This window comes from Meles meles, chromosome 8 (genome assembly GCF_922984935.1).
Source record: "Meles meles chromosome 8, mMelMel3.1 paternal haplotype, whole genome shotgun sequence".
Classification (NCBI taxonomy): domain Eukaryota; kingdom Metazoa; phylum Chordata; class Mammalia; order Carnivora; family Mustelidae; genus Meles; species Meles meles.
In genome coordinates, this window is record NC_060073.1 from 99,600,465 (window position 1) to 99,618,061 (window position 17,597).

A 17,597-nucleotide genomic window follows, 5' to 3' on the forward strand; every position below is an offset into this window, starting at 1 on the left:
GGGAACCCTCCTCCACTGTTGGTGGGAATGCAAGCTGGTCCAACCACTCTGGAAAACAGCATGGAGGTTCCTCAAAATGTTGAAAATAGAACTACCCTATGACCCAGCAATTGCACTACTGGGTATTTACCCTAACGATACAAACATAGTGATCCGAAGGGGCACGTGTACCCGAATGTTTATAGCAGCAATGTCTACAATAGCCAAACTATGGAAAGAACCTAGATGTCCATCAACAGATGAATGGATAAAGAAGATGTGGTATATATACACAATGGAATACTATGCAGCCATCAAAAGAAATGAAATCTTGCCATTTGCGACGACATGGATGGAACTAGAGCGTATCATGCTTAGTGAAATAAGTCAATCGGAGAAAGACAACTATCATATGATCTCCCTGATATGAGGACATGGAGAAGCAACATGGGGGGGTAGGGGGATAGGAGAAGAATAAATGAAACAAGATGGGATTGGGAGGGAGACAAACCATAAATGACTCTTAATCTCACAAAACAAACTGGGGGTTGCTGGGGGGAGGTGGGATTGGGAGAGGGGGAGGGGGCTATGGACATTGGGGATGGTAAGTGCTATCGTGAGTGCTGTGAAGTGTGTAAACCTGGCGATTCACAGACCTGTACCCCTGGGGATAAAAATACATTATATGTTTATTAAAAAAAAAAATTGGAAGGGGAGGTGAACCATAAGAGACTATGGACTCTGAAAAACAACCTGAGGGTTTTGAAGGGACAGGGGTGGGAGGTTGGGGGAACAGGTGGTGGGTAATGGGGAGGGCAGGTTTTGCATGGAGCACTGGGTGTTGTGCAAAAAGAATGAATACTGTTACGCTGAAAAAATAAATAAAATGGAAAAAAAAACCAAAAAAAAACCAAAAAAAAAAACCAAACAAACAAAAAAAAAGATATGGCATAGTGTGGGTTTCAAACTATATAGTGAGGTATGAGTGTCGGCTCTTGCTTTAAATGTGGGTTTTGAACCTACTGAGCAGGGTAATAGGGGAGGCAGAAATATTAGGAATACATCCTCAGGGAAGATGGATTATTTATCAGGTCAGCATCCCTTCCTTGGTCATATGGCAGAAATTCCCTCCAAGGGTAGGGAGTTGCGGGACAGATCGTGCAAGGAGGGGGGGTCTGAGAAAGTTATTTTTTTTTTTTTGAGGGGGCTATGGACATTGGGGAGGGTAAGTGCTATCGTGAGTGCTGTAAAGTGAGAAAGTTATTTTTTAGGAGATATTGAAATTTGAAGTGTTTGTTTATAGCAAAACTATTAGGCTAATGTACAGAGAGACTACAGACTCAAGGAAAATGGATTATCAATGGCTAAGAATTTGGTACTAGAGTAAGACAATTTGGATTTGCTTCTCGGACTGTCACTTCTGTGAATTCTAGAAAATTAGCAACTTCTGTAAAATTCAGTTTCTTCACTTGTAAAAACTTAGTATAATTTTTACACTAAAATTAGTATAATAACAAGTAACAGTATAAGAATCGATTTCATTTAGAATTACATGAGATAAAGTATATAAAGAGTAAAATATCTGGCTTAGAGTAAGCATCTAAGAAATGTTAACCATTCACATTATTGCTGTAACTTGAAACAGCTTGAGTCTAAAATATTTACTTGTTCCTGGCACATGTCAAAATTGTATTTCATATATAATTATATATATATTATATATCAATTATGTTTTAACAATGAGGCAACCAGCAGGAAGACAAAGAAGTTGATTCTAAGAGTATGTGAAGTGTAGATGCACATTCACCCCCCCACACACAAAATTTTATACAGGTATGTATAAAATAAAAAACATACATGTAGATGGTTAGGAAAAGGATGCCAAAACAAGACTGCCACTTTATTTATTATTATTATTAATTATTATTATATTAGATTATATATTATATGTTATTATATTAATTATTATTATTATTATCATTAGAGAGAGTGAGAGCATGAGTGAGGGGAAGGAGAGACAGAATCCTAAGCAGGCTCCGTGCTCACTGTGGAGTCCAACAGTGGGCTCGATCTCATGACCTTGAGATTATGATGACCTGAGTAGAAATCAAGAATCAGATGCTTAAATGACTGAGCCACCCAGATGCCCCAAGGTTGCCATGTTAGATATATGCCGAATTCATGTTCTACAGGGCAATAAAATCATATTCTCTTTAGCGTTAACTCTTACTGAACTACACAAATTGAAGTGACACCAATTTACGCAAAACCCTCACTTTATAAGGCTATAAAAGGCTGCCCCTTCAGTTGTGAATTGTTAGTCAATTCTGTAATATTCTCTGAGAGTGTCAGATTAGGGTTAAGTGGGTATTTTGGAAAATGCTCCCGCTCGATAACAAAGATTTAATCAATCATCTATTTACATTCCTCCATGTTTGGGATAATTTTTTCTTTAACGTTATTAAAATAATTTTCGGAAGGGACAACTTAGAAGATGTTGAGCAGAAATGAGACAACTTATTAAAGAAGCTCTTCTCTATCAAACCAGGGTCTTCTTGATTTTAGAAATCAAGAAGTCCAGAGGAAAAGGGGCCCAAAACCTGGAGCTTTTACTGCCTACAACAGCGATCTCAACCCTCACTACGTTTCTAAATCATCTGAGGAACTTTAAAAAATACTGCTGCTGGGGCTCCATTTCAAAGTTTCTAAATTAATTGGTTTATAGTCAGAATTTATAAGGAGCTTCAGAATTTATAAGGTGATTCTACTACGCAGCCAAAATAGAATACTTCTGAGCTATAACTTACAACTTTTCCAAATAATCCAAGGTAAAAAGCAACCTGTTTCACTAGTTTAGCTTGCTAATTTACTTGACATTAGAAATCAAATGCCCCCTTTTGTACGGGCAATCCCCAAATGTATGCCAGGTTATGAAAGAAGCCAGGTAATCTGTCGCATTCGGATCTAGAGATTAGCCGTTGGATCTTTCTTAACTTTTACTGAGTGAGAAGTCAATTTTCTTATCTGTAAAATGAAGAATCAAACAGATTCAGGTCTCTTTTAAGGAGGATATAGGATAGTGTATATGAAAATATTTTTCAAATTTTAATATGCTGTTCAAATGTGAGTCGTCATCTGGGCATTTGGATTCATCTTTAATTTTTCCCTGGGCTGAAAGCTTTTTGGTCCAATACGGCAGAGGCCTCTGTGAATTTAAGGAGAAGATACGAACAACTGCAGCAGGGAGCGAAAACTGGGGTGAAACAAGCATTGTTTGTTGACATTGGAGCCCCATTTTAGTTACAATCTGAAGTTGCCAGCTTTAATGGAGTAAGGGGAAATAGAAAAATATCCTTGTTTCATATACCACATCTATAATGTCTGCACCATGGCCAGTCTATCCCTAAAAAGTTTTCAAAAGAGCTGCTCTGTTTAACCATACCCTATTCATTTTTTCAAGGGAGGCATCTGCACCCTATGATTATAGGGAGGGTTGAACACATAACACTCAGCAATGGACAGACAAGTTAACAGAAGTTGATTAGTCAGTTATATTCACAACCTAGGAATGGAGGACATGGCACCTCATGTTGGGCATGAGGGGTCACATTCAGGAACAGGGTGAACAACCAGGGGCTGTGGGAGGCAGACTTTCTTTCTTTCTTTTTTTTTTAAGATTTTAAAAAACATTTTTGTTTATTTATTTGACAGACAGAGATCACAAGTAGGCAGAGAGGCAGGCAGAGTGAGAGGAGGATGCAGGCTCCCCGCAGAGCAAAGAGCCAGATGCGGGGCTCGATCCCAGTATCCTGGGATCATGACCTGAGCTGAAGGCAGAGGCTTAACCAACTGAGCCACTCAGGTGCCCCATGAGGCAGACTTTCTAGTATTGAGGGGACTAAGTATTCATGGGTTCCACTGGGAGGAGGTAACTGGCTTAATTGAATAGTTTCTCAGGCTGACAGAGCACAGAAACTCTAGGATACTCAGGGATAAGCAGGAACCCTGCTTGGACCCCATGATAAGGAGGGTTGTTTGGGTAGGAGACTTCATCAGTGGGACTAGAGTGGGGAGGAGAAGTCATGGGTAGGCCATTCGAGGCTCTTCTTGTTCCCCAGATGTTGAGGTAACACACAACGTTGGGCCTTAATTTTAGGTCTTATACCACATGCGCAGTCACAAAAAAATCACACGTGGTTGCATTTATGCACTAAAACAAAGCTCTGCATATACATGTGGGTATCTATAATTCATGAAATTAAATGATCAAAAAGATGTAGCTCTCTGATCATCCGTGCTGAATAGCTAGTTTTGCTTTCCATATGGTAACAAACTAATGAGTGACAGTAATCTATGGGGTTAGGGCAGGTCTCCCCAAATAACACCACTTTGACATATTGCTTATTTCAAATTCATGTTTTTAAAGAAATAGCCAGTGCAAAATGGATAACCTGACCCTCCTTTGTTCCCCCCAAAGCAGGAAATAAATCTCCGATGTAAATGGGACCTTCCCTGACCAGGAAGTAGAGACATTCTTATCATCAGAGACATGGAATTTAGGGCCACAGAAGCCTATATAAACAACTCTTGTTACTTTAACTAATTTACTACACCAGTCCAAATTCTCTTTAGAATTTCTTACTAATTGAAGCTTTCAAATGTAAGTTTTCTTTGTCCTCTGAATTTCTCACAGATTTAGGTTTCTCTACCTAAAATGTATAAAAAAGCAGCATGCCTTGGTCGTTTCTTTGGGTCTCAATTTTGTTATTGGCCTCCGTGGATACAAAATTAAGTTTTCTCCTGGTAATCTGTATCATGCCCATTTAATTCTTTGATCAGCCAGAAGACCTTGAGGAATAGAGGATAATTTTTCCTTCCCTACAAATCACAGCTGAGAAGTTAAGTTTCAGCTTCATAATCAATTTATCTATGAGTTGGGGCTTGGTGTAGAGGTCACACAAGAATAAGAAGATTGTATTAATTTTGATTGTTAATTTTGTATTTTGCCTTCATAAAAGAACATAGGAGGAGAACATTTTAGGGAGAAGATAAATACATTTCACATGATTGAGTTTTAGATGTCTATTCAAGACATTCAAGTCGGGATGTCTGATAGTCTGTTTTTGTAAAAACTAACTGAATTAACTGCGTAAAGCACTTAGCATAGTTCTTGACACATAGTAAGCATTTAAAATAGCAAGCATTTATATTTACAGTATAGGATGTAAGTATAAACTAGACAAATACATTTGGCAGCTATCAGTTGCACAGAATGGGCCAATCTTAGCCAGTATGGAGTGACTGTGTTTATCTCCAGAGCTCCCTGGGGCATGGAACTGATCGTTAGCCAACCCTATGGAAGATAAATGGTGTTTTATAATCATAGGTCATATCCTATTTGGGCAGGATATAACAGCTTGCCAATACTATTTAGTAATAATAATTGGGTCATAATAACTCAATAATAATAATAGTAATGATAATAAAAATTGCATCTGGTTTCAGCAGAGCCTGAGGGGTTTCAAGAGTTCAGGCTAGTCACAAAGGTTGACGATACCTACAAGACTGCTCAGTATAAGCGTAGCAGACTCTGGTCTCTAGGTACCAAGAAGTTTCCCATATAGTTGTTGGTGGTACAAGACCAGAAGACAAAGTACTTTTACATAACCCAGTGGTGGGAGGGCAAGGAAGCCTGTGCAGAAATATCTGGACCCTTTCATTGCAGACCCTTCTGTTACTACACCATCTTTTCCTTGAGATAAAGCTGTTACTAGGGAATAAAGGTTTGAGTCTTTTGAGTCCTTTTAGCAGTTGAATACTTAAGGCATTTAACAGTTAATTAACACAGCAGTAGATGATATTGAAACTTTAGGAGTAAGTGGAATTACAGTTTGAGGAGATAAAAAAAGGCGAGGTTGGGAGTTTGAGGCCATTCAACATTTGATGGTAGGCAGGGAAGAAGTCATCTGATGTACCATATAGAACACCAGGAGGTAAGTAAGGCAGGTTTTGATATTCCTGTGGACAGGAGAAGAAATCCCAGACCGAGAGACATTTTTAGTTTTCCAATGCCACACAGAGAGGTCTTTAGACTCCTAATCCTGGTTCCTTCAACTACATCACATTGCTTCTTGATTAAAACTAGTCTTTAGACAAGTTCTCTAGAGAAACCTCTGAAAAGTGCAAAAAAAAAAAAAAAAAACCTTACAGGGGTTTTGTGGCTTTCCTGACCAGACAAGAGGTTAAAAAATAGAGTCTTTGGCTTCCTACAATTAGAATTTCTGAGACATTTCTGTCCAACAAGTTAAGTCTGTTGCTTCCTACAAGGTTGGTGGATCTTCATTTTTAGGATTTATTTTTTTAAATCAATTGAGACATCTCCACTAATGCCTAGAATAACCTCCCTTCCATCAAACTGCCTTTAAATGAGGCCGTGTTATCTCCTTTAACACACCTTGAAATCATATATTTTACATTGCTAGAGTTAGTGTAATTTGCTTTTTATAGCACATATATTGCTGAGTTAAATGTCACTTAAAAATGGATTCCTATTTTAAGAGCCACAAACTGTGGGCTATGATGAAACTGAGCTCCGGGCAGCTCCTGACTCGGGAAGGCTCAGTAGCTCTTTCTGTCACTGAGTAACTTTCCTTTGCCAGTCCTCAAAATGTTGGGAGCCTTCTTCTATTCTGCAAGCATCTTGATCCTGGAGGTCACACCCAACAGGCACACATCACCTGGCATGGCCGTCGGTTCAGTGTCAACATCAGTATATTTAAAATGCCAAAAATATTTACAGTGAAACTAGCTATATATAACCTACATTATTTATTTTTCCAGAAAAGGGCTTACATAACTATTTTTGGGAGACCTCTAACAAATTTCTTCAGCATTTGAGAAATAAATCCATCCCTGAATTGATCAGTTTTTCACATCTCGGCTTTTACTGAACTATATTTATATTTCTTTCTACTGAACTGAGTAAATATTAATGAACGTTATGTGTGTTCATCTTTGTGTTCAACATTGGGTGTGTAAATGAAATAGCATTTCAATACATGATTGTGCCTTGCAGTAGCTTGTAATATAGCTGGGGCTCAGAAAATTCACTCCTGAAGAAGTGGATGAAAGGCAGAATCTGACCCAGTGGATAAAAAAAAGAAACAGAGGAAGGGTCCTGTGATACTTCATTAAACCACAATTACAACTGACCCCTGAACAATGCAGGAGTTGGGGTACCAACTCTCAGGAGTAAAAAATCTATGTGTAACTTTTGACTCCCCTTAACTCATAACCTGAACTCATAGCCTACTCCTAACCAGGAAACTTTACCGATAACGGAAACATGGATTAACACATATTTTGTATATGTATCACATACTGTATTCTCACAATAAAGTGAGCTAGAGAAAAGAAAGCGTTATTAAGAAAAGCAGAAGGGAAAGAAAATACATTTATAGTAATGTACTGTGTGTATTAAAACAAATCTGTGTGGCCTGCACAACTCAAACCCATGTTGTTCAAGGGTGAACTGTACTTATTAAACATTATGACAGTTGAACCTCAGAACAATCCTATATGTTAGGTGTCAGCATCTCTGCTTAGAGATGGGGTTCCTGAGACACAAACACCATAAGCTAACTTGGCCAGTGAGGGATGTGATCGGAACCCAGATCATCTGGTTACAAAGCCTGCTCAGAACCACCACATTTGTCTTCACTGAATTTACTAATGACTTCCTCCTCCATCCTTTAGTCTTGACTTGTGGTTTCTGGGATCCTCTACTTACATGATTTCCCAGTACAAGTCTCCATGATCTACTGAGCTCCCCTGTCATGCTGACGACCATTTACTTGACCATCCCTCTTAGATATACTTCTAGCACAGGACATTCAGGTCTAAATTCTAGCTCTTTATTTTCCCTATTTGCCTTTTACTGTGTCCTGGAAGTGAAATCTTTGTCCCCTTTGATACTTGAACTTTCATCTTCATTCTCCACCCCCCTGATCATTAATCTAGCAAATCCTGCTAATTCCTCCATCACTATAAATGCCTAGAGGTCCAAAAAGACGAGGTTGTCTTAACTACGAGATAAGCATGTTTGATTCCTTTGATTCAAAGAAATGTTCTTATGTGGAGTGGGATACTAATACCTATTAACAGGATTTTTGTAAAAACTAATGAATTAATTGTGTAAAGTACTTAGCATAGTTCCTGACATGTAGTAAGCATTTAAAAAATGTAAAATATTGTTCTAGCATTAATATTCTTGAATTCATTGGATGATATTTTTAAGCATGCCAAACCTGTACTTTCTGAAGATTATTCATTTCCTATAAATGACATAATGTATGTAAAACTAGCTAGCTTGGTACATTCACTATGTGTTCATTACTGCCCTGCCCCCATATAGACCTCCGAGGTCTAGAGTCTAGGATTCTGTGTTAAAAATGTATATTTTTATGTAGAGACTTGCATGTTAAGGAGGTGAAAATGCTTAATAAAATACATTAAAGTTAAATATATGCAGAACCACACAACTCTTGATATTTGCTTTCTCAGAAGGTAACTGTGGCTACTTCAAACAAAGAGACCTTTCAGGGCCATCTTTTCTTTGCAGTGAGGTTCTGTGTCTCTTCTTTTTTAAAAATAACTTTTTTAAAAAAAGATTTTATTTATTTATTTGTCAGAGAGAGAGGGAGAGAGAGCGAGCGAGCACAGGCAGACAGAGGCAGAGGGAGAAGCAGGCTCCCCGCTGAGCAAGGAGCCCGATGTGGGACTCAATCCCAGGACGCTGGGATCATGACCTGAGCCGAAGGCAGCCGCTTAACCAACTGAGCCACCCAGGCATCCCTTCTGTGTCTCTTCTTACGGAAGCGTCACTTGTGCGTGGACCCCTCTGTATGTGGTGATGGTCAGTGCACTTGGAACCAGGCTTACGCCACCAGAAGTCTGAGGGTTAATGCATGAGAGGCATTGTATTGCCTTTACAGGTACCACGCATGGAATGACACAAATAGATTATAATGGGAAAAAAAAGATGGAAAAAATAGAAATAAATAAATAAAGAAGCACTATAAAGAGATTCAAGTTTTGGAAAGAGGGCAACTTTGCAACAAAAGAATACAGTTAAGAATAGTTCTTCCTACACTGCTTCCTGCTTGGGCTTCATCTGCTCTTCAAGGAACATGACTTTAGTGAAGCCCCAGTTGAGAAGATTTTGAAATGTAGTTCCCATGGCAACAGGCTCTGAGGTGACATAAATCCAAAGCAACTTTTCTTGGTTGTTCTATCATCCAAACAAGAATCCTCCAAGGCTCCTAGAGAAAAGTCAACTTTTAATGAAGCGTGGGTCTTTGCTGTCTGTGCCCCATGGAGCCCTTTTCCTGTGGGTCTTATTTCAGGTTTGTGATAATGATTTATTTTCTTTAATTGTGAGTTGATGATAGTAGGAATGAGAGCAGGGACTGGGATTTATTGTAATCACCACAGCAGTGGCAAATTTCTAAGTGTAAGATTTGTGCTTGAGGCCTTGAGTGGTTAAATATATATCCCTTGTGTGAAGGATAGGCAAGCAGTGGGAATGCACAAATGTCATCCAAGCTCACACAAGAAGACACGCACACATACACAGGACAGATACAGGAGTTGTAATTAGCTTGCCAAGTGGAGGACAGACAGCTGCCAAAGCGATTCTGATTATAAACCCACCACATGATGACTCCAGCTGTCCCATCCCCACCAAAATGTACCTCTCATCAATTGAGTGCTGTTCCAAGTTTCATAGAGATGTTAGGTTGGTTATAGAATTTGACTTCGTTAAAAACATAATTCCTGGAAGAGGGTGTGGGATGCAGATGATTCCCAACCTGTCCTTCATAGACTGTGTTGATGAATTTGTGAGATCTTTCCTGAGAACTGCTTTTGATAGTCGAAAGTAGAGCAAGCATTAGGACTATGCAAGTTTGGGGGAGAGGAATTTTTACCAAGACTGGAAATGGGCACAGAAAGAGAACCTTGGAGGCTGTGAAGGAAACCTCACCTGACTTCGTAATTTGGCCTTTGCGGTATGGTTATTTGAAGAGTAGGTCATCCATGGTGGGACAGGAAGTAGGGAGTAGGGACAGGTGGAATAATCTGATCCTGTTTGTGGATTAAGTTATGTTGGAGAGTTGGGTCTAATATAAAGCTTTGAAGAAAAAACGTTATTTCCAAATTTCTCTTCTTTTTAGCAATCAGCTCTCCTCTTCCTCCCTATATTAGCTTCCCTCTTATCCCTCTCAGGCTCACCTAGCTCTTTGAAGCTTTTTTATCCCACTCATTCCCTCCTAACGGATGTATATTTTATGTATGTTTTACATATATTTCCTATAACATTTATTGAGGTTCTTCCATTTTATGATTTAGTTTAACCCTTACAACAACCTTATGGATTATTATCATTATCTCCATTTTATAGGTGAGGAAGTTTGAGAATCTGGGATTAATTAATGTTTTGTGAGCTGCTGTAAGCCAGGTTTGATATCTGGTTTTAAACATATACACATGAATAAACCTAGTTCCTGCCCGCCATAGCTCATGGAAGTAAATGGGTGATCACAAAGACAGCAAAATGTCATGAGGAGAGGGGCAGTAGAGCTAAGGACAAGCTACTACAGGCCTTCCTGGCTACTCTCCATGAGGGTATGAGCTGGTGATGATTTGAGATCCTGTATCTTCTGGCATTTTGGCATTTTGCTAGGGCATACTCAAGACATACATTCTCTGAAACATGGAATTTCTGGTACTTGATAAATTTAGTGACTCATCTTTAGTTTCCTGACCTGGAATCAAACAGGTTTGGGTGAGGCTGCTTCCTCCCAGGTGGAGTAAGAAGTATTTTGGTCAGACTTGCTCCAAATACTATCTTAGAAGCACCTTAGATGAGGTCTCCATAAAAAGCCGTGCTGGGACAAGGACTTGTGTGCATGTAGCTTATTTTTGGAAGTGATGTCAGGGAAGAGGACGAGTGAAGCAGGGAAGGATGGGAAGCTAATCCAAGGTGGGCTAACGAAGTGTCTACCTTAATGGGAAATCCACAATCAATCCCTCTGAAGCCCCTTTGAGAATCAATGAAGAACAAAACACTGAAGACACAGAAGGGCAGAGCATTTATTCACTGACTCCCAATGGGGGTTACCTCCTTCACACTTCAGGTTTGCACATGTACCAGAGAGGCTGGGTGTATTCCAACAGACAGTGTGTGTGTGGTGACAGGGACATCTTAGGGTAGAAAGCAGGGGTAAGTGGTGCAGCTGGTGGATTTTGTGCTCTTTGACTGCAACATATAGCAGCAGAAGCCCAAAAGATGGGCTGAGATGAGGCAGAAACTATGTCTAACACAGACAGCCTGGTGATGGGATTTGAACTCAGGGCCTTGTAAACATGTTCAGAGTGGAAGGTAGATGACACCATGGCTATAAAAGGCAGGTGGCCAGCCATATTACGTGATATGTAATGTGCTAGAAAGTTTAGAAAGGACTTTTGCTCCATTTACCTCTTTCTGAAAGTCCATCCTTTGTCATTTTTCTTATTGTTGTGCTTTGAGTTAAAGCATCTTGCCTAAATTACAAGAAAGAATATTGCCTGGAGGGTTTCTCTAATATCTTCCATGCCTTTTTTGAGCCCGGCTAGAATGTTCAGAATCGTCATTCTGAACTCTTGATCTGACATATTACCAGTGTCTGTGTTGATTAGGTCCCTAGCCTTCGGTACTGTCTCTTGTTCTTTTGTTTGTGGTGATGCTCCTGGATTGGAAGAATAAATGTTGTGAAAATGTCCATGCTACCTAAAGCAATCTACACATTTAATGCAATCCCTATCAAAATACCATCCATTTTTTTCAAAGAAATGGAACAAATAATCCTAAAATTTATATGGAACCAGAAAAGACCTCGAATAGCCAAAGGAATATTGAAGAACAAAGCCAAAGTTGGTGGCATCACAATTCCAGACTTCAAGCTCTATTACAAAGCTGTCATCATCAAGACAGCATGGTACTGGCACAAAAACAGGCACATAGATCAGTGGAACAGAATAGAGAGCCCAGAAATCGACCCTCAACTCTATGGTCAACTCATCTTCGACAAAGCAGGAAAGAATGTCCAATGGAAAAAAGACAGCCTCTTCAATAAATGGTGCTGGGAAAATTGGACAGCCACATGCAGAAAAATGAAATTGGACCACTTCCTTACACCACACACGAAAATAGACTCCAAATGGATGAAGGACCTCAATGTGAGAAAGGAATCCATCAAAATCCTTGAGGAGAACGCAGGCAGCAACCTCTTCGACCTCAGCCGCAGCAACATCTTCCTAGGAACATCGGCAAAGGCAAGGGAAGCAAGGGCAAAAATGAACTATTGGGATTTCATCAAGATCAAAAGCTTTTGCACAGCAAAGGAAACAGTTAACAAAACCAAAAGACAACTGACAGAATGGGAGAAGATATTTGCAAACGACATATCAGATAAAGGGCTAGTATCCAAAATCTATAAGGAACTTAGCAAACTCAACACCCAAAGAACAAACAATCCAATCAAGAAATGGGCAGAGGACATGAACAGACATTTCTGCAAAGAAGACATCCAGATGGCCAACAGACACATGAAAAAGTGCTCCACGTCACCCGGCATCAGGGAAATACAAATCAAAACCACGATGAGATATCACCTCACACCAGTCAGAATGGCTAAAATTAACAAGTCAGGAAATGACAGATGCTGGCGAGGATGTGGAGAAAGGGGAACCCTCCTCCACTGTTGGTGGGAATGCAAGCTGGTCCAACCACTCTGGAAAACAGCATGGAGGTTCCTCAAAATGTTGAAAAATAGAACTACCCTATGACCCAGCAATTGCACTACTGGGTATTTACCCTAAAGATACAAACATAGTGATCCGAAGGGGCACGTGTACCCGAATGTTTATAGCAGCAATGTCTACAATAGCCAAACTATGGAAAGAACCTAGATGTCCATCAACAGATGAATAGATAAAGAAGATGTGGTATATATACACAATGGAATACTATGCAGCCATCAAAAGAAATGAAATCTTGCCATTTGCGACGACGTGGATGGAACTAGAGCATATCATGCTTAGTGAAATAAGTCAATCGGAGAAAGACAACTATCATATGATCTCCCTGATATGAGGACATGGAGAAGCAACGTGGGGGCTTACGGGGATAGGAGAAGAATAAATGAAACAAGATGGGATTGGGAGGGAGACAAACCATAAATGACTCTTAATCTCACAAAACAAACTGGGGGTTGCTGGGGGGAGGTGGGATTGGGAGAGGGGGATGGGGCTATGGACATTGGGGATGGTAAGTGCTATCGTGAGTGCTGTGAAGTGTGTAAACCTGGCGATTCACAGACCTGTACCCCTGGGGATAAAAATACATTATATGTTTATTAAAAAAAAAAATTTGGAAGGGGAGGCGAACCATAAGAGACTATGGACTCTGAAAAACAACCTGAGGGTTTTGAAGGGTCAGGGGTGGGAGGTTGGGGGAACAGGTGGTGGGTAATCGGGAGGGCACATTTTGCATGGAGCACTGGGTGTTGTGCAAAAAGAATGAATACTGTTACGCTGAAAAAATAAATAAAATGGAAAAAAGAAAGAAGAATATTGCCTGGAGGGACTATTGTATCAAGTCACTGACATCCAATAGCCTATTAGACTGGTCTCCTCAGCACAACCTGATCATGTCATTCCCCTGGTCATGCCATTCCTCTCCTCAAAGTGTTCCATGGATTCACACTGTACACACATTTCTTTGCATTTAAGTTTCTCCCCAGTATGACCTCGGAGTGCTGTTCCAGAGTTGATGTCCAATTATGTCCTTTACTTGTACTCTGAATTGTAGTAAACCAAATCAAAGACCAGGTAGGCTTCTTCTGGATAGGCTGGAAAACCCCTCCAATTAGAGAAGTTAGAGATTCATGTTTCGTGCCAGACTCTACCAGCAGGCAGCTGTGTGATTGGCTGGGCTTCAGTTTTTCCTGTCTGGAAGATGTAGGGTAGGAGGGTTAGATCAGTGAATCCCAAACCTGGCTAAATATCCCAATCACAAGGGATAGATTTAGAAGAAAAACCAGGTTATGAAGTCTTACTTCTGGAGATTCTGATTTATTATATTTACATTGGAGTAGCAGAATATGTACTTTTAATATGCACAGATTTATCTGACTCAGTTGTATAGCTAGATTTGTGAACCACAGGACTAGACGACTTTAAAAAAAAAAGATTTTATTTATTTATTTGACAGAGAGAGATCACAAGTAGGCAGAGAGGCAGGCAGAGGGAGAGGGGGAAGCAGGCTCCCCCTGAACAGAGAGCCCGACACGGGGCTTGATTCCAGGACCCTGAGATCATGACCTGAGCTGAAGGCAGAGGCTTAACCCACTGAGCCACCCAGGCGCCCCAGGACTAGATGACTTTTAATATCACTTCAAATCTATGAGACCCCAAAAGAGTGAACTAGCCATCACCGAGCTCAAGTAAGACTCTGAGAGATGGGGGCACAGTGGGATAACTTCTGTTATGAGGGAGAGTTAGAATATGAGCAAAATAAGCAAAACAGGGAAACAAAAGTTGGTGGGTCTGGTGGGAAGAAGAGGGGTCAGGCTACAAGACCATGAGAGCCAGCAGGAGGTCACTGAGAATCTCCTGAAAGAGAGCTGACAGGCGCCAACAAGACTTCCAACAACTCAGCAATTTTGGAAAAATATGTTCTTAACTGACAGGGTTTTCTCTTTACTGCCAAGCTCAGATTCCAAGGGATTACAGGGAGGCTCTGTTTCTCCTTGGACTAGATATTGTGCAATTTCTGCGACAAACTGAAATGTAAGTGTTGTATGGAATGCCCTCTCTGAACTTGAGTAGCATTTTATTTTTACCTTTTCTAGATCTTACCATGTTGTTTTCAGGAAAACAAGTTTGGTGTGCTCTAGCTTATCTTTTCCGGGAGATTGTCAGACCCCTGAGGCAAGGACCCTGTTATATATTTCCTTATCTCCCACAGGAAGAGGTTAAACACAATCATTAAGAACACCAGATCAGGAGTAAGATGGACCTAGATTTCACATGGCTTTCGTAATTTAACATCCAGTGAATTACTGCATCTCTAAAATGGGAATGATAAAACCTAGGTCGTAGGATTTGGGGGATAATTAAAAGGAAGTACTGCATGTGGAACGGTATTGCATTCTGCCTTGCTGGGGTCAGTACAGAAGTGCTAGGACAGGAAGAATGTTTGGTATATATAGTAAGCGCTCAATAAATGGTAAGTTATTGTTTTTGGACAACACTATGCATTTTACTGAATAGATATTAATTGGACAAATAAATAATGTTTCTAAAAGCCCATTGAAATATTATCAAGGGTACAAAAAAATATTCCTTCTTTTAGAAAGTTAGTTTCTAGGGCTGTGATCCCAGGGGATGCTGACTTTCTACTTCTAATCAGGTCCCCAGATCCCTAAGTCCAGAATAAAACTGCTCAGTCTCCTGTCACCAGATGGCATGTATTATAGGCAAAGATGTCTTCCTTCTACAAACTGGAAAACAGCCTTGGGGCAAAGCCTCTATCAGTTTATCTTTAGCTCAGAGCAAATTCTAAGGCAGTCCATATTCTAATCCTTCCAACAGGACAGAAGCCAAACGGTCTGTGTTTAGTTCTTTTATCTGTGTTAGCACCACAGCCATTTATCTGTCTGAACAATCATGAATAGGAATTGGATGGAAAGGTACATCACTGAGGCTCTAGGTTGAAGGAGGGTGAGTGACTGAATCTGGGCTGAACTTTTCCTAAGTCCCCAACCTCAGGTAGCAAAGGCTTTGGGAAGGACCACCTCCCATTTCTGCTCTGTCTGGGGTGACCACGAGGTGGAAACTCCAGACACAGCTGGGCTGGCTCCAACCTCTGAAAGGACTCTCTCCAGATACTGGCCCCAGGTTTTAGAATCTTGAGCAGAAGTTGGAGTTGGAAGGACCAAAGTCCTTCCAAAGGAAGGGAGACTCCTCAGCTTGTCTTTGAGACCGTTCTTCCCAGCAGCATCTGCCCTCACCATGGAGAGGTCCATGGAGATCCATCCTCCAGAGGGTGCTCCAGTAGAAGAGTCCTTAGAGGACCAGGAGAACAGACCCACAGGCATCCTGAGAAGCCTTTCTGCTGAAGTCCAAAATCTCTCTCTGTGGATCTAGTTCTCAAGAACGGGAGGTGACTGGGAGGAGAGAGGTGGTCTCTGTCTCTTTCTCTCTCTTTTTCTCTCTCTCTCCCCCTTAAGTGACTCTTTCCCCTTGTTCCCACAGAATGCCTTTAATAAGAATGGAAGCTGAGAACTCCTCCGTGACAGAGTTTATCCTCGCAGGCTTAACCAACCAGCCGGGACTCCAAATCCCTCTCTTCTTCCTGTTTCTAGGTTTCTATGTGGTCACGGTGGTGGGGAACCTGGGCCTGATAACCCTAATTGGGCTGAATTCTCACCTACACACCCCCATGTACTTTTTCCTCTTTAACTTGTCCTTCATAGATTTCTGCTATTCCACTGTTATCACACCCAAGATGCTGATGAGTTTTGTCTTGAGGAAGAACATCATCTCCTACGCAGGGTGTATGACTCAGCTCTTCTTCTTTCTTTTCTTTGTTGTCTCTGAGTCCTTCATCCTGTCAGCAATGGCATATGACCGCTACGCCGCCATCTGTAACCCGTTGGTGTACACAGCTACCATGTCTCCTCAGGTCTGCTTACTCCTTCTGTTGGGTGTCTATGTGATGGGATTTGCTGGGGCCATGGCCCACACAGCATGCATGGTGAGACTGACCTTCTGTGGCAAAAATCTGGTTAACCACTACATGTGTGACATCCTTCCCCTTCTTGAGCGCTCTTGCACCAGTACCTATGTAAATGAGCTGGTCGTTTTTGTTGTTGTGGGCATTGATATCGGTGTGCCTACAGTTACCATCTTCATTTCTTATGCCCTCATCCTCTCCAGCATCCTCCATATTCATTCTACCAAAGGCAGGTCCAAAGCCTTTAGCACCTGCAGCTCCCACATAATTGCAGTGTCTCTCTTCTTTGGGTCAGGGGCATTTATGTACCTCAAACCATCCTCTCTTTTACCTATGAATCAGGGGAAAGTGTCCTCCTTATTCTACACCATCGTTGTGCCCATGCTTAACCCGCTAATCTACAGCTTGAGGAATAAGGATGTCAAAGTTGCTCTGAAGAAAACATTAAGCAAAAAACCATTCTCTTGAGAAAGGGGTAATACTTAGGAAAGGGCCTTTTCCCTTTCTTTTTATTTTTCAGGTTCCATTGGTTACTTGGAGGAAATTTTAACTCTTTCTCTAAGATGTTCATCCTTCCCATTTTATGCATCCTTTAAAAAGATTCTTAAAACTATAGGGTACGCCCATTTAGTGGACCATAAAGATCATTTAATTCAGTTCTCTCATATTTCTGAGAATAGATACAGGTTTATGTACCTTCTCCAAAGTCACTCAGTTATTCAGTAGCACAACTGTGACCAGGATATAAGCTTTTGACTCCCCTTGCCCCCTTTTTAAAATT

The 17,597-nt window shown here is 40.7% G+C and overlaps 1 protein-coding gene across 2 annotated transcripts; it reads left to right on the forward strand.

The window, feature by feature from the left end:
* The first annotated feature begins 6,721 nt into the window (after positions 1-6,721).
* Positions 6,722-17,284, forward strand: LOC123949011 (olfactory receptor 145). 2 transcript variants are annotated; one of them, XM_046016283.1, is made up of 2 exons: positions 6,722-6,736; positions 16,364-17,284. In XM_046016283.1, exons 1-2 carry the CDS (start codon positions 6,722-6,724, stop codon positions 17,282-17,284), a joined length of 936 nt encoding a protein of 311 aa, XP_045872239.1. The 2 variants fall into 2 exon arrangements, with proteins under 2 accessions (XP_045872239.1, XP_045872238.1); XM_046016282.1 differs by lacking the exon at positions 6,722-6,736 and having other exon boundaries at positions 16,337-17,284.
* The last annotated feature ends 313 nt before the right edge of the window (positions 17,285-17,597 follow it).